The sequence below is a fragment of the Pempheris klunzingeri genome, chromosome 7, assembly GCF_042242105.1.
Source record: "Pempheris klunzingeri isolate RE-2024b chromosome 7, fPemKlu1.hap1, whole genome shotgun sequence".
NCBI classification, from domain to species: domain Eukaryota; kingdom Metazoa; phylum Chordata; class Actinopteri; order Acropomatiformes; family Pempheridae; genus Pempheris; species Pempheris klunzingeri.
In genome coordinates this window covers 2,647,019-2,664,292 of record NC_092018.1, presented here as the reverse complement: position 1 = coordinate 2,664,292, position 17,274 = coordinate 2,647,019, and the positions used below count along the sequence as shown (strand labels likewise).

The window sequence follows — 17,274 nt, the reverse complement described above, 5'->3', positions numbered from 1 at the left end:
GCCTCCTCTACACCACCACCTTTCAGCAGCACCTGACCTCTGAGGGAGGAGCACCATCTCCACCTGGATGGTGCTGATGATGTCTGACTCTAAACAGTGATGCCTTCACTTACTGACGTTTGAGAAAAGATATTTCTAAATTTGTGACTCCATGAATGTTGTCACACACATTCTTACAGCATTATTTGGTATTTTCTTACTCTTCTCCTGCCTGGAGAATACTCTAATACTTAAGAAAAACAATAGCGTGCTCCTCTGACATCAGCTGCACAGATAATCTACAGACAATTATGTTTTCTTGACATAACAGCTTATTCTAAAATTGCAAAACAATGTTTTTCTCTACTACTCTTCTGTAGGTGGTGTTTATTTCTAGTTCACTGTACGACATCCAGGTTTTATGCTACTCCACATATTTATGTTTGTCACCAGTAACGTGCTGCAATGTGCCAAGAAAGTAAAACACCTTCTTAAAAAGTCTTAACAAATGTTCAAAGGTGATTAAATGTGGAGAATATAGGAACAAAGTAGGCCGACTGATGGCTGTGATGATGTGGTGTCTAACCAACAACCACTAACAGTGTGCAGTTGTTTTTCATGAAAGAAAACAGAAGAACAGTTTTATTGTGTATTTCAGATTTTATTTTTTATTTTCATTACAATGTAGTAGCAGAAGCTGTATTTGGCTTTAGAGTCTGTTCCAGTTCCCAAACATCCAGGCACTTCGCAGGCTGAAACTGGACATTTTTGTAGTCACACAACTTAATGGAAGAAAAATAATGTCAGCTTCTGATGAAGACTGCTGTGGCATAAAAAGGGAGCTTATTCCATTTGCCATGGCACGATCAAAGGTCTGACTACCACCAGTTGTACTCTCACTGCCCGGCCTCGGACGGCAGGGAAACCTTCATGCCAAAAACGACTGATTTTTGAATGGAGTCTGGTGGAAGTTTACAGGCTTTACATTTAGAACATGAATAAATCTGACAACACTGAACAGTGACCATCATGTGTCTCTGCACTGTGTGTGAATATTCACTCTATTCAGTCTTTTGCTCTTAAAGATTCAGTTAAGCTTGATTTTGATTAAATCACCTGTATACAACACAAACTGAGGCATATAATTAAAAACTATTTATTTTGACAGAAGAACACTAATGTTTCATTGCAGATTTTCTTCATAAAAACAGAATGAGACCAACTGTCTTTAATAATAATAATAAATCAGGTCTGTTTGATCCTCTAGAAAAGTGCACTTTGAGTGTATTTAAACACAGACGATACCTTTACAGTGAAGAAACTAAATCAGGTACCATCTGATGAACGGAGCAGCAGGTGAACTCTGCTTCACCTCCTCCACTTGTGGCAAAACGAGGCCTTTACTGCCACCTGATGGCAGAACTGATTATGGCACCAGATAAAACGCACCTTCCCCTTCACACTTTTTGTTCTTCGTTTGTTTTTGTCTTTATAGAGACACGGCACTCTTCAGTCAGGACCTCAGTTTGGCTTGAGTTGAGTTCACTCAGCGTTGCTAAATGAAAACATTTCTTTAAGACAAAAACGTATCATAATCCAGCTACGATACAGATTCAGCTTCCTCCTCTACCGCTGCCTGCAGGAACGCTGCAGCTTTGTGTTGTCTAATAATTCAGACTTATTAAAGTCAGCTCATCCTTAATGAGACTTTTGATCCCTTTTAATAAAACTCCCAAACTGTGAGGACAAAACAGGAGCTGCTTCTTGCTGCTGTTGGTCGGACGAGCGAGGCAGCGAGACCTCCAGCTGCTCCTGCAGGACCTGCTGTGGACGCTTCCTGTAGTTAATACTGTGATCGAGTGAGAGTGAGAGTGAAAGGACGGTGGTGCTGAGAAGAAGATAAATAAATAGACTTTAAAAGAAACCAACAGCAGCTGGAATCTGAAAGCAGTTCATAAATTAGTTGGGTTTGAGGGTCTGAGGTAGAGCGTGGCACCGCTCCTGGTTTGGACACGCAGGGAATAAACTCTCCTGCTCTCACAGTTGGACGAGTACCGACCGCTCCGGCGGCGATGCCTTCTGGAGACGTCCTCGACTCTGAATCCCCGCCGGCTCCAGAGATGCTGCTCCAACCTCTACGTGGGACAAACGGATCCAGACAGACCGGAGATCTGTTTCTTTTTACGCACTCACCTCAGAGAGCGTTTCTCTTTCCGTCCTTTAAACTAAAGAAAACATCAACCAGCGTTTCCCCCCCTCAGCTCACAGGAAGAGGTTGATCTTGGCGGGAACAGACTTGCAGCCCGTAGTGGAGAAGTACTGTCCCTGGACGGGGGCGTAGATCATGTCGCCCCCTACGGCCTCCACCACATCCCTGCGCTCGCAGCTGCCCCGCTGGCACAGCTGCGAGCGGACGCAGCGCTCCACGTGGCGTCGGCTCAGCGGCAGGAAGGGAACGAAGCGGGTGACGAGCTTCTGCTGGATGATGCTGGAGTGGGAGAAGCCACCTGGAGAGACACACTTCAGCTTCCTTTATCAGGCATCAATAAGCGGCCGCGGCTGCACAGTAATTTACTGGAAAATGAGTTAGTTTGATGAGCTGAACAAAGAAAAGCAGCTGTTTTATCAGTTTGTCCAACATTTAGCTCTTTACTGTGCAGCGCTGAGGAGGATTAGCATCATCTCCAGAATATTAGTGCACTAATTATTAAATTCTACTGCTTAAATGTTCTTCATCTGAGATTCCAAACATTGGCATAGTATTAAACCACTGTTTGCCAGGTAAAGAAACATAATAATGGCGTCCTGAGCAGAGAACGAGGTCATGCTCCCTCCCTCCCTCCCTCCCTCCCTCTCTCCCTCTCTCTCTCTGGTCCAAGCTGTTGTTTGTATTGACAGCCGGGCCCTCCCTCCTGTTAGCAGCGTTAGCAGGTTAGCTAGCAAGCTCATTATTACTTTATATGCATATAAGTCACTCAGCAGATCAAAGGAATGGTTCCTTATCAAGCTGAATATGTTATTAAGGCGGCTTTTACATCCCTGCACTGGGAGCTCGCTGCCTTCGAGCGGTGGGAGGCTGGTGTCCAAACACCCGGAGCTGTACAAGCTGGTTACAAAGAGCTGGCTACAGCTAGCTTGCACAGCTACTACTACTTGATGTAGTTGTACCGACGCAGGGCTGAGATGATGAGATGCTACACGCTCCTGCACAGTAGGTGTCAGTATGCTTCTTCATCTGCCATTAAAAGAGAGAGAGAAACAAACGCTTTGCTTTGTTTGGGGAACGGCCTTAAAGTTACTAAAACATCTCTATGCTGTAAAACTCAGTCTCCCTTACTTAAAGAGTTTGTTCTACACCTGCTCCTTATGGAAAGTGTCTCGAGATGATACTACTTATGAATTGGCGCTACATAAATAAAGACTTACTTTCCTCCTCACCTGACATTGTTCATAAAAGGGTACGTTTATTCTGCTGTTTATCTTCCTGTGTGTTCAGTTCAGGGGCCGCTTGTGTGGAAAACTGGTGTTACTGTTATTCTGGACCTTTTGTCCATATTTATTAGTATTATATTTTATTATTATTATTTAATGCCGCTCACAATTTCCTCAAGTCTGTGATGATGTCTTCAAGTTATTCATTTTTATCTAAATCCAAATATATTCTGTTTAAATCGCATGAGATGAAGAAAATATATGCTTTAAATATTTCATAATTAAGATTAACTGGATATGTGACACAGCTCTAAAAAACAAAAACAAAACAAAGTTCTCGGATCAATCGGGATACAGAAATCACTGTAACATAACTCTAATAAAGTATCGGCCCATATGTGTATTTTCTCTAATGTACAAGAAGACAGACGTTTACTTAGACGTTAGAGTAAAATCACTGGTAACTTTATCACCAGCTGGTTCACGATCTTCTCTGGTCACTGAGAAGCAGCGAGTGGTGAAGCTCTGAGAACATTCAGCAGGGACACACGTGAATTCAACAAAGACGGTTGAATTACAGAAGCTGCTTACTCGTGTTGCTGTTGAAAACCGCCTGTGCGATGGGTTCCTGCAAGTCGGCCGACCTGATCTCCTCTCGGTCCCGTCCAGCCTGCCGGTTCTCCAGAGCTATTTTGTTAATCACCTCCTCTCCTGTGGTGCTGCAGGGAAAACACACAGCCAGCGTCTACAAAAACTCAGAGGATTTTAACCTGGAAGAACGTTTGGGAATCGCTGCTCTTTTTTTGGGGTCCAAACTCCTCCAAAGTGTGTGTGTGTGTGTGTGTGTTTACCTAAAGAAGACGTAGATTGCCTTGCGATAGTTGGTGCGAAACACAACATGGGAGGGACCCAGGAAGGGCTCCAAGACGTCGATGAGACCCGGAGGCATCTTCTCCATCTCGTCAAAAAAGAAGACAGAGCGGGCGCACTCCGTCAGGTTCCCCTGCACCCAGTTCTTCAGCTCCACCTGCAAACCAAAGGAGGGAGACTCAGTCCTGACGGCAGCGTCACAGGCTGCCAATTATGACCCACAGCGAGCCCCGGCTTACCTTGTACTTCTTGACCCGGTCCGGTGAGGGGAAGTGCAGCGCGGGAACAAACTGGTGGACGTACGGGCTGCTCATCGCCGTGCCGTACAGGTGATTCCCCAGCATGGAGCCGACCAGCGTCTTTCCCGTCCCAGAGGAGCCGTGGAAGGACAGCACCAGGGGCCGCTCGGGGCTTTTATTCTGAAGGAACCTTGCCACCTCCTCCGACACGATCTCCTGAGCCAGATGTTGTCCGTAAACATTCTTGTAGAGGTCCCACTCCAGGTCTGCTCGTCAGGAAATGAAGACACCTGTGATGTTAATGTCACCACCCAGCCTCAAAAACAACCTGGCTGACAGCTTCATTGATTATCTGACTTCTTTTCAGCCAAACTGGTCCAGGAGGAGGCTTCAGATGGGCCAACGGAGGCTGACAGAGGCAGTGACCACACAGCCACCATCCGTAGATTAATCTAAATATTGAAGTGGCCCTCCACTTGCAATAAGGAAGTGCTCTACAGGTCCCATTTTTAAGACCCATCTCAAAAAAATGGATTGAGGCGGACCAGAACTGTGATCACTTGTATATTTTGACTTTTTCTACTTGTGTGTATTTGTTTGTCACTTGTAATGTTACTGTTTTCTATTTCCTACCTGGAGACAACGTAGGTAAATTAGCATTTTTTTTCAAACTCGGGCATGTTCACATCAACATTTTTTTTCTTAAATCCGATGTTGGTTAACATGCTTTCGTCCCGGTCAAACGAACAAAAACAAACGTACAAACAAGCCCGAGGATATCTTGACCTTTTAATGCTTTAACACTTTTTCATGGGTCCTGATGCAGAGTGACTGAGTGTATGAGTTTCTTATAATATGACACACATGACAAACTTCCCCTTCACATCATTTCCTTACACTGACAAACTAAACATGAGATACACATGTAAAATGAGATACTGTTTGCTGTCTGTCTGTTTCCTGTCTGTCTGTCTGTGTGGCCTGTCCTCTTCCAGGTCTCCATTCTGGAGAGGAGAACATGAGAAGCTGCTCAGTGTTTTTCATGCTGTGATGTTGTTGATCTGTTGTGTAAAACGTGACCTCTACTGCCTGTCTGTCTGTCTGTCTGTCTGTCTGCCTGTCTGTCCCCTCTCTTCCTCTAGGTCTTCCCTGTTAAAGGCTTTTATTGGGGGAGTTTTTCCTGATCTGACTCTGGGGTCTAAAGGACAGAACCCTGGAAAAACTAAATATAATTCCATAAAACAAATACTTCCCACACAATATTATTACATATTGTTACTGTCACGTTTTAAAACCGTATTTCAAGTAAACCCCCACACAGTTTAGAGCATGCAAAGCAATAATTTGATCTTTTAGCAGCAGATAAGCAGTAGTTAGTAGATAACACTTCCTGTGTTTTGCTAGCTAGTTCTGTTAATGTTAGCACTGTTTTGCTAGCAAATAATTAGCTCTTCGTGAACAATGTGGACTGACACAACACTCAGCCAACTGTTTCTGTTCTGCACATGAAAAAAATAAATCAAATGCTTTAGTTACAGCCGCCTGGCTTAGCTATCTTTATTTTTAGCCTTGCTAGCGTGCTAACAGGAGCAGCAGCCGTCAGTTAGCTTTAGCTAGCTAACAGGCTATCTACCGTCTTACCTCTGATGTTCGGCTTAAAGTCGCAGTCGCAGCTGTCCGATATGGTGCAATAAAGTTTCTGAAAAACGCCACAAACTGGGTTAATAAGGTATAAAAGCAGCACAGACAGGGTGGCCAACATCTTCGCTGCCCGCTGGCAGACAGAAAAACTCCACTGGACCTCCTCTCACCGCTAACCGCCCGATTTGTAGTTTTTCTATTTGGAGGAAGCCGTCCAGGGAGGCGTAACGAGGTGACACAGAGGACTACAATTCCCAGAAAGCATCTGGCATAGGGCGTCGCTTACTGTACACGTTGGAGGATCACAGTCCAGAGAGCACAGCAGTAAACGCACCATCTGTACAAATACTGTTTTAAAATCACTATTTTAACAGAAATACATTCAAATGTCAACTTATTTAATTATTCTTAATAGACTAGAATAAAGCAGAATGGAAACGTTGTTGTAATAACACAGCAAACAGCTGTTTTATTAGCAAATAATTGAACAGAAAATGAACTTTTGAGCACTTGAAACATCTCTATTTGTTATAAATGGTAATTTTCTGTAGAAATAAATTGCAGTGGCACAGAACATCATAGAAAATGTAATTTATGTGGAAAATGTCCAAGCCGAGGACCGATTAAATCTGCCTTTTGTGTCTTTTATAGAAAAAAAAACAACTAACCAGAGCAGGAAAACTGAACAGAACAAAACTTTATATAGTTTTATTTTTAAAAATCCAGTCATCAAACACATGGCAGCAGGAGGGTAATAAGACTTTTTAGGAGATTTAGATATTTTAAAGTTGTTGGTCTTTATTTCTATTATTTGTGATTCCATCATCTTTACAAAAAAAAAAGTCAACCTCAAATTTCAAATACGTGTGAAAAACACCGGTGTCTCCAATATTCAGCCTGAGACAAGTCATGTTTGCCTTAACGGAGGCCGAGAAACACAAGAGACAGATGTATGTGACAGTTTTACAAATAAACTGACTTGACAGTGAGGTAAACATGTTTATTTACATTTCACATTTCAGATAAATATTAGACATTAATACCATGTAAAGTCATAGAAGTGCTCTGTATCTCTATGCTGTGCTCACACTTCCAAGTCATAGTGATAATGAGAGTTACAGTATATGTAATAACGCGAAAAACTGCTTTAATTTTGAGGGAAGCAGGAAAAAAGGAAGAGGAACTGACCCGAACACCCAGATTACATTAAATATCCACTTAGAATTAGAAAATCCTAATGTTTAACACCTGATGATCATAAAAAAAATACTAAAAAAAATGGAAATGCAGACAGTGTTATTCTGTTATTGCGTTGTACAATATGACATACAGTCCGTGCAGGTGTAGATTTAAGGAAGGTCCGGCCTTCAGCAGACATAAAACATTTCTATAGACTGGGGCGCAGCCTCGTCTCTGTTTGCGACGTGCATGAGAACAGATCTCAGGCTTCCTGTAACACAACCAGAACCACGTATTCACACTGATACCTGACATGTTGGTTCGCTGTTGGGTTGAAGACGTCCTCTGGTAGGAAGCCTGAACGTATTAAATAAAAGATGGCGATGGTTTCCTCAGTTAAGAATGTAGATAGAGATAAATAATGAGGACGGTAAATGAAAATGCAGTGACAATTAAACTGCAGATTTTCCAAGATGCTGTTGTAAAGTTTAAAGGATGACTATTTTTAAACCTGGGCCCTTTTTAAGTAGCTGGTAGGTACCAAAACATTTGGAGTTAGTCCAGTAGATCACCTTCACCAGCAGCTGAGAACATTATGGAAAGGATCCCTACAGAGAGAGACCTGGAAGATCCTTTTGGTTTAACCACAAACAGCCGTTATGTCGCTCTCTGCACACACACCAGACTACATTCATAAAAACACTGATTTTACCTCGCTGGTCTGCTGCTGCCTCGCTCAGTTAATTTGCTTGTGTTCTTGTGTGTTACACAAGTATTGTGCTGCACTAACTAATCACTTTAAAACACACTCCTAAATCCCACTATAACACCAACGAACAGCAGCAGCAGACCAGTAACTACCGTGTAAAATTACTGTTTTTATCAATGGAGTCTGGTGGCTTTGAGGAGAGCGATATAACGGCTGTTTGTGGTTCAATAAAAAGGATCTCACAGGTCTATTTCTGCAGGGATCTTTTCTTTTAAGACACTTCAAATAACAATCTGAGCCTGTCAGTGACTAAATCAAGCACTTTTAGTGGACCTATTTTGATCTGGCGCCCTAAAGGATTACATTACAGCCATTATATCTCGTTCGCTAGTGAAGGCGATCTACTGGACCAATTCTTTTATACCTCCCAGTCATTTTGTACCCAAAGTATTTATAAAAAAACATAAGGCCAAGGCCAAAAGTGACCCTTTACAGGCTCAGCTTCAAAGGCACTGGTACGAGAATTGAACCATTTAACATGAGAACACATCTGAAGATTCATCATCCTGCTGATGGGCTTTTGAACATGAATCTGAATCCCAACAAGCTCCAGAGGACCAGGTGAAAAGCTAAACCACCATAAACCCCCTCTCAAGTATCTCAGCCTGTTACCTTTGGGCAGGTTTTTAGGGCGAGCGTCCTCAGACATCCCCCTTTTCTAATGACGTTCACCGCTGCAGGGAGGAGCTGCTCAGCGTCCCACACACACACACACGTACACACACACACCGCAGGACTGGGAGCTCGTCCCGGATAAACAAAGTCATCAAAAACAGGTCTAGGTAGGGTCAGCGCGGTCTGACAGGTGGCTCCAGCTTGTTGGACAAGGCGGTCAGCACCTGGTCAAACTTGGCGTAACGAAGAGCCTGGTTCTCCTCGGCTCCCCTGCTCCCCCACAGCAGCCTCATCTGGAAGTCCGTCAGGAAGATCTCCAGGACCTCCGGCTGCTCCTGGAAGCCTGCGGCATCAACACGATAGCATCTGCTTCTAAAAATATACTTCTGACTGATTTATTTTCTTACTTTAACTCCATTATTAAAACCCTTTTCTTCTTCAAATACCAAATTCAGAAAACAGCACCACTGAGAAAAAGGATCCTCAAAACATATTTTGATGGTTGACATCTTGAATAACTCTTAAAAACAGCACTGAACTAATGTTTATGTTTAATTTAATTGCCTCTGAAGCACCTATGGACTCATGACATTACACCAAAGATCAGATCTCAGCAGCCGGACGGATAAAAACACACATCACATCTTTTTTGACATGATGAGTTGTTTTCAGCCTCCTTCACTGCTGTCTGAGCATCGCTGGGGGGCGCCAAAGGTCAGCAGAAAGTTTAAAACCCCTACAAACGGTAGCGTACACTGGCCTGTACTGGGCATGCCTTCATTTTACCTATTCGTTTATTGATTGATTGATTGACTGACTGATTGATTTCAATGCAGCAGTGGACGGCAGTGAGTGTGATTTAATGGGAAAATATAAGAAACAATAAGGTTTCTTCTTTTTATAATATCAAATTGTGGCGCTTTCCTTTAAATTTAAGCTTCCACACAACCGTCATCACCTTCAAACTACGTAAAGTTGCTGTATGTCTTCACTATTTTGTTATTCAAAGAACTATTGATCAGCTACACACCCAACACCTCTCTCTCTCTCTCTCTCTCTCTCTCTCTCTTACCTTGTAGTTTGCCCTCAGCGTTTGTGCGGTAGATGCCCCCCAGCTGAGCGATGGTCCTCGCCGCCCCCAGGTGGAACATGACCACGTCCACCCCGACCTCCACCGTCTCCCACAGCTCCGCCCCGTCGCCCACCGCCGCGCTCCTCTCCAACAGGGACAGGAGGGGCAGGACGTGGGGGAACGTGGTGTTGGACAGCGGGCAGCTTTCTGGAAGGAATGTTTCTGTTTAAAGGGAGGTGAAACCAGTGCGTAATAAGATTTTAGCGTTTCTCAGTCAGTGTAGGAGGACCTGTACCTCTGCCGTCGTTCAGACTCTTCATAAACGGCCTCAGAGTTTTCTCGTAGAGGATAGCACCCTCTGTGTGACGCTGCCGTAACGCCGTCCAGGTCTGCTCCAGACGAGACACCTGACGCACACAGAAAACATCTCCATTCAAACTTTTGCTTTCCAAAAGCTGGGACAGAGCGGCACAGATCTGACTGTCCTCCCTCTACCAGAAGGTGATCGGTAGTTGGCTACTACTACTTTTAGGATTTTTAAATCAGAGCCCTGTTTTATTTTGGGTTCAAAAAAAGTTTTGGAATTGGTCCAGTAGATCTGCAAAACTGGCTGCGACTGCACCTGATCACAGTAGGTCCACTAAAAGTGCTTGTTTGATCCACTGACAGGCTCAGAGTGTTATTCTAAGTGTGTGACAGCATTATGGAAAGGATCCCTACAGAGAGAGACCTGGAAGATCCTTTTGGTTTAACCACAAACAGCACACACACCAGACTACATTCATAAAAACAGTGATTTTACCTCGCTGGTCTGCTGCTGCCTCGCTCAGTTAATTTGCTTGTGTTCTTGTGTGTTACACAAGTATTGCGCTGCACTAACTAATCCTTTCAAACACACTCCTAAATCCCACTATAACACAAACGAACAGCAGCAGCAGACCAGTAACTACCGTGTAAAATTACTGTTTTTATTAATGTAGTCTGGTGGCTTTGAGGAGAGCGATATAACGGCTGTTTGTGGTTCAATAAAAAGGATCTTACAGGTCTATTTCTGCAGGGATCCTTTTCTTTTTGCTTTTTGTCTCTGCACACACACCAGACTCCATTCATAAAAACAGTGATTTCAGTGACAGTGACATCCTGCTGTGTTGGTTTATGATCTCACCTAACTTGTCATGTCATGCTACCAACTTTCACATAAAGACTAAAGGGCACAGAGGCCCACATGATAAGCTATCACTGCTGTTTTATAGCACTGGATGAAGATCATCTGTGCGAGGTGCAGTACTGTCAGTGTATGATGGTGTTTATTGTTACTTCTATACAGAGGGGAGCGGCTAAACTTCAGCTTTCACTGCAAGAATGTTCACACAGTGAGGTTTTCGTCTAGTTTAGTTTCAACTAGAGATCTTTGCTGCACAACAGCCCGTCTCTCTGCCCATGACTTTAGAGGAAACATCAGTCTGTGTGACGCACGTCTACCTGCGGCAGCTCTAACGCTCTCATGACAGCAGCAAAGCCGAACATGTCGCCCATGGTGCTCTTGAGCTCGGCAGCGATTTGGATGATTTTATGCAGCAGGGCGGCTCGCTCCTCCGTCGTCCCCGTGCAGCCCAACACATCCACGGCCAACGTGGTCGCCATGGTTTGGAACCTGCAGGAGGGTGGAGGCGTATATTATCATATCATCATATCATCATATCATAAACATCACATACTGCTTCGGGAAGTAAATCTTAATTGAAAAAAAAAATAGGGAAAGAGTAGTCTAAAGAAACCTCACCTCTCCAGCAGGTCCAGTCTCAACTGTTGGCCGTGTGGCAGCGTCAGCAGCTCCACCCCTGAACTAACTCCCATCATCCTTTGCATCTCCGGAGTTACCTCCAGAATCCTGGCCACCTGGGAAACACAGTCACATGTTTGTCGGTCCACTCCCGTGTGTGTGTGTGTGTGTGTGTCATCGTGTTTGGTCAGTGCACAGGATCTGAGCTGCCTTTTGTTAGCGGCAGCTAGTGTGAGCATATCCCAGATCCATCAGAGCAACTCCTCGTGCATCGTCACGTATTTCTAAATGCTTTCCTGTACGAAGATTATAGGAATTACAATGTGCATTAAAACACAACACTGACTACGTTTACGGTTGAAGTCCTTATTCTGAAAAAGACAATATATCCTACACATTACATCACATTAAATATGTGGAAAAGTAGGAAGTAGAAGTCCTGGAGCCTCCAGCTATCTCTTATTCTTTTGACAACCTTCTTGAAAAGGTTATTTGCACATTTCCAAAAGCATGTTGACATCCAATGTCTTTCAAAATGTCTTCTTCAGGCCTGCAAACTGTTGGCTGCTTGGTTTGAGCTGACGGTACAGAGGCGAGAGGCCATGTGGCGCATATTCCAAATGCACTGTATACCTGTCCAAGGAATGCTCCTAAAAGCTAAATAATTGCTGTATTACCATGCAGTCAGCCTTGGTGATGTGTTTGGCCGCTGTCCTGGGGTCGACCTCGGCCAGCAGCTCCTTCACCCTCCGCAGGACGCCCACCTCCAAAGGCTTGTTCTCCTTTGGCATCAGCGCCGACTGGTACCTGCCGGGTCTGAAAGAAGAGACCGTCTCCACCACCGGCGTGAGGTACACGTTGCCGTTCTCCACCCTCAGGGAATCGACGCCCAGCGGCCCTTCCTCCGCCCGCAGCCTCTCCACGTAGCTCTGAGGGCCGGGGTACAGCTCTGTGTAGCAGCTGCCACCGGCATCAGAGGACGGGGAGTCCTGGTTCGGATCGGGTCGGGGTCCGTCGGCACACTGTCGGCGCAGGGTGCTGCTGGGGGAGGGCAGGGAGAGGGTGGCGTCCAGGCGCCTGGAGATGGACGGGGATGGAGCCACACTGGCTGCCCGGCTACTGCTGGGGCTTCTAGACTGAGGGGCTGGAGGAAGGGAGAGAAAGGAGAATATTTATTAACTCACTGCTGGCCCTGCAAATGATCGATGTATAGAAACACTTCACTAGTGCAGCTACACGTGCTTGTGGTTTGGCAGGAGCTCTTTTGGACTGAAGCTTGTTTAAAAATGTAAATAGTAAACATCATTTTGAACAAATGTAAAAAGTTGAAGTTGTCTAATCTGTTTGAGTAAATCAAAAAAAACCCTTTTTTCTTCAGATTAGTTTAGATTAGATTCTTGGATCCTCGCTGCTGTCTAGTGGAGCAGCCGATGTTTCCACCAGCTTGGAGCAGTTTGTGTCGTGAACAGAGTGCGTTATGCAATGCACCACATCGGTGAACAGATGGTGGAAGCTTTTGTTCTGTGGATACACATATTTGTTTTAAATGATAAGAACAACTAGAGGACTCTCTCTCTCTCTCCAGCCTGTAGGATATTGACACATCCACTACGTTCCCAATGAAAACCTGCTCTTCCCAGCTGGGAACCAACTTTTACAGGTCTTGAATCAACTTACTTTTGGTTTAAATGCTCCGAATGGTTCAAAGTAAGGTTCATGAACCAGAACGGGACCAGTTCCATGTATAAAACATACTGTGAACTTGATTGAATGAATATACTGTATACCAAACTGTGACCGACCAAATGACCAAATGATCGACTTATAGAGCTGCTGGTGGCGGCTAAAAATGTCACCTGATATGTTTCCGACATAACGCACACGTACGACGAAGGTCGCAGGCAAAATGAGACGGTGAGCTTTCATTTTAGGATTGTGTTTTCATCATTAAGTCTGCTGTTTGAGGACGCAGGTGACAGGAAACAATAAAAAATAATAAAAACTCTCATACTGCCAATTAAGCTCATGGGCAGGCTTTCGGTAATTTCCTGTATATCGATAGTTATCAGCCAAACATCACCAGTTTTCTTCATTTCACAATTCAAACAGGGTCAAAAAATCATTAGTCTGTTGCCGTTGACTCCCATACATATTGTTTTCTGGAATAAGGTCCCATGGTGGTCCAGAGAAATGAAGGACTTTCAACTTTGTGTTTCTACGTGGCACCTTTCCTCAATCACGACTCTGAAGAGGAATCAGATTGATATGATTATTGAAAACATAATGAAGAACTAATCAAAGAGGCAAACACGAGGACAGCTGAGTATTCTCTTCCTGGTTTCAACAGTTCAAAACTATTTGTCGTCATATGCGATTCATTTGCCTCACTAAAGAACTGTTTGTTCACGACGGGCTATGAACTGGCTGATGACCCTCAACTTGAACCACACTGGAAACACAGTGACGTATCAACCAGCCATGTTAAACTCCCTTCCCTCCACACTTTTCCAGCATTTTCCTTTATTCTATAGTTCTTTTGTTGTCTTGATTTTCTTTCTTAAAGAATCTTTAAAAACCTTAAATATTTATTTTTACTGTTACCGTAAATAATAAAGTATTTTTCAGACAAATAAAATTAAAAAAAACAATTCAAGACAAAACAAAAAGCTTTCTACAAGTAATAAATTTACAAAAGATTTGCCTTGAGCATTATGAGCAAATATAGTAACGATCAACTGCATCAAACTGCATAGAAACACAACATATTTTGCTTATTACATCTTAAAACCTAAACTAAATCAAAACATACACATGATTATGTCTAATCTTATCTATTATATCTAATCATTGCGTGGACTCTGATCACTACAGTTACATTACAGGTTTATTTATTATATCGTTGCTGCTTCTCAGTAATAAAAATGCTCAGGAGAAGCATCTGCACAGCTAATTTCAACACCATCAAATCAAAAGCTTCAAACTACGAGTGGGAAACTGCTCTTAGTGATGAACAGATTAACAGTTTAAACTAAAAATGCTACATGTTTTACAAACGGGAGGAAATGTGATTAAAACAACAACACAAAAAAAAACAAAAATTCACCTTTGTTCCCTTTTGACTCGGCCACCTCGGGTTAGTCTTATCTCAGTACTACATCTTAGGTTTAAACTCTGAGTTCACCACGTGAAGCTCACTCTGATTCCCTGCCTTGCGTAACCAACCTGCTGCTGCTGCTGCTGCTGCTGCATAAACCACACACACTCTGAACTTTAGTCCTGTTACCTCAGTGCCAACGCCCTCCGAGCTGCTCTGACCGTCAGAACTGGGAGACTCTGAGTTAGTGAGACAGAAGCTGGACGCACAAACAAGCTCGGTAAGTGTTTAGATCCAAGTATCCAGACCGGTGAAAGAGTTTAAAGAGCTGCTGGTGTGTTAATGTTAATGTTAATGTTGATGTAAACACTTTTACTGATGTTTCACTGCAGTTGTTTTTGTGTCCACGCTGCCGGATCACTTGAGCATTACTGCGGGTTTGTATGTGCGTGAATGGAGGGTTCGGCTAAACTCGGAGTACTTGCAGATGTGTGCTGCAGTCTCCAAGTCTCACAGAGTCAAATACCAACATCCAGATGTTTCCTATCACCAACCTGCACAGCAGGACTGCACTTTACGAATGCACAGAGCAACCTGACTTCAAACTGTCCACATTCACCACTGAGGCATTCCTGATTGTGTATTTTATAATCCGTGAGAGGAAAATCAGAGTTTAGAGGTATCACAGCACAACAACAAAGACAAAGTGTCCTATGTAATTGAAGAAGGAACGCCGCTGATTTTTATCTACTCACATAATAGCCTTATGTTTCCTGTACACAGGGTAAGACTTCATCTTCCCTTCTACAGACAGAAAATGACTGCTGGTATTAGTATTTATTCCAGGAAAAGTCATTCATAACTCGCATAAAAAAAAACGTATGCAAAGCAGCTCACATCATTATTATTTTGAAGTGTCTGTACTGTTGTTTTATATATTTTAATCAAAATGTGCTACTAATCTATTGTAGTATTACCACTTGTATTCTTCTTCTATATATCGATATTATTCTAATAGTCGTAAAAAACAAGTAGTGTCTTTCCCGGAGAGAAGAAATACTTTTGCTCACACAAAATACATAACAGCACGTTTTAAGTACTTTTTACTGACAGCTATGGTTGCTGCTCTCAGTAGCACCACATGTAAAAACTCGTCTGACCCTGTTCAACGCCGATCATTACTGAGCAACACATGAGCACAAAGCTGTGACACCTGAGAGAGGGAATGCTTTTGCGAAAACCTCCTGGGATTTTGCAGCAGGAATTCCCACACCGTGTGGTTGTGTAATCAGGAAACTGTTTCTGAGCTGTAGGGAATCTGGGAGTTATGCAAGTGTTGGGGCTCAAGAGTGCCTGAGGAAAAGAACGAAAATCCTCCGTGCAAAGACTTGTGGTGTGCATCAGTTTTAGTTTGGCCCCAATTTAATGAAACTTTTAACAAACAATCTTTGCTGTCGGTGTGAATAGAGAGCCCACTGACATTTGGCTATTAAAATAACTACTAATTACAATACATGGCGCAGATTGAAGTATTCATCTTATATTTTCCCCTATACAACGTCTCATAAAACGAAAAAAAGGTATCATGGGGGGACGCTATAAAAAGGCTCTAAAATTAGTGAAAAATTATGGCGTTAGTGTTCTAGGGTTAAACATGAGTGACAGTAACGTGAATACATCTTCATATGATGCTTTCGTATCTGAGTAGCCACAAAGATCTATGTGACGAAAATTTAAGCATCTGCAAATGTCCACAAATGTCCATGTCGACTTCGGCGAGGACGTCCGAAATGCAGCTTAAAGTTTAAGGTGCATAGTAAGTGTGCAAGTAAGGTCAATACAAAGAAATAAAGAGTTGTTACCTGAAGCAGTTACAAGAATCGTGCAATCAGGTTTTAAATGATCTAATGACTTCCACCTCAGGCTCTGATTTTCAAACTTAAAAACAAGTTGCCTCTTGTGGAAACTCAAATTTCCCAACATCTCTTAAGGATCAGTTGAGGCGGTCATCTGGAAGCTGGACTCCTTCTCAGTGGATTTGATTAAAAACCTGTGTCCCAATAAAATATCCGACTCAATGTTCCGTTGTTTGTTAGGTTGATCTGACATCCTTTCGTCTCTCTTCACAGACTCTCTTGCAGAAATGTACCAGCAGACGTTGGTGGCGCTCGCGGTGCTGCTCTGCTCTTCACCGTCAGTAAATGCAGGGAAAGTCTTGGTGTTCCCTGTGGATGGAAGCCACTGGATCAACATGAACGTCCTAATCGAGGAGCTTCACTCCAGAGGCCATGAAGTCATGGTGCTGCGGCCGTCAGACAGCTGGTACATCAAGGCAGAGTCCCCGCACTACAAATCCATCACGATACCTTCCTCTGGAGGCTTTAACGAGTCAAACTTTGGGGAATTTGCAGACACAATGCTAAACATGCGACGGAAAGGAGCTTCGCTTTGGGCTCGTATATCTCTTGAGTACCAGTTGGTGGAACAGTTCTATTATATGAATAAATACATGCTTCAGATAGTGGAGGAGATTTTCGAGAACGCCGAAATGATGCAGAGTCTTCGTGACGCCAAATATGATTTGGTTCTGACGGACCCTGC

At 43.4% G+C, this 17,274-nt stretch overlaps 2 protein-coding genes and 1 pseudogene across 2 annotated transcripts in view; 1 reads left to right on the top strand and 2 right to left on the bottom strand.

Moving 5' to 3' along the window:
• Positions 1 to 625: 625 nt before the first annotated feature.
• tor2a (torsin family 2, member A) lies at positions 626 to 6,318 on the bottom strand. The gene is made up of 5 exons (XM_070833879.1): positions 6,162 to 6,318; positions 4,521 to 4,786; positions 4,263 to 4,438; positions 4,003 to 4,130; positions 626 to 2,486 (listed from the first exon to the last, which is right to left on the bottom strand). The coding sequence occupies exons 1-5, from the start codon at positions 6,280 to 6,282 to the stop codon at positions 2,242 to 2,244; spliced, it is 936 nt and encodes a 311-aa protein (XP_070689980.1). The 5' UTR covers positions 6,283 to 6,318; the 3' UTR covers positions 626 to 2,241.
• Positions 6,319 to 7,147: 829 nt separating this feature from the next.
• The window catches only part of sh2d3cb (SH2 domain containing 3Cb), a 24,857-nt gene continuing 14,730 nt past the window's right edge, over positions 7,148 to 17,274 (bottom strand). Inside the window, exons 6-11 of the mRNA XM_070833321.1 lie at positions 12,257 to 12,723; positions 11,580 to 11,695; positions 11,279 to 11,450; positions 10,092 to 10,203; positions 9,797 to 10,003; positions 7,148 to 9,067 (exon numbers count right to left, since the gene is read on the bottom strand). Of these exons, the coding sequence (XP_070689422.1) occupies positions 8,898 to 9,067; positions 9,797 to 10,003; positions 10,092 to 10,203; positions 11,279 to 11,450; positions 11,580 to 11,695; positions 12,257 to 12,723 (1,244 nt within the window). The 3' untranslated portion in view covers positions 7,148 to 8,897. The remainder of the gene's footprint in view (positions 9,068 to 9,796; positions 10,004 to 10,091; positions 10,204 to 11,278; positions 11,451 to 11,579; positions 11,696 to 12,256; positions 12,724 to 17,274) is intronic.
• Positions 16,817 to 17,274, top strand: part of LOC139203348 (UDP-glucuronosyltransferase 2A2 pseudogene) — a 1,581-nt pseudogene continuing 1,123 nt past the window's right edge.

Excerpts from the sequence above, each read along its gene's own strand:
- tor2a (XM_070833879.1), bottom strand. The coding sequence starts at position 6,282 with ATGTTGGCCACCCTGTCTGTGCTGCTTTTATACCTTATTAACCCAGTT. Across the intron at positions 4,787-6,161 it reads CTTTAAGCCGAACATCAGAG|ACCTGGAGTGGGACCTCTAC; the intron begins GTAAGACGGTAG and ends CCTGACGAGCAG. Across the intron at positions 2,487-4,002 it reads GGTTTTCAACAGCAACACGA|GTGGCTTCTCCCACTCCAGC; the intron begins GTAAGCAGCTTC and ends GTGTCTCTCCAG.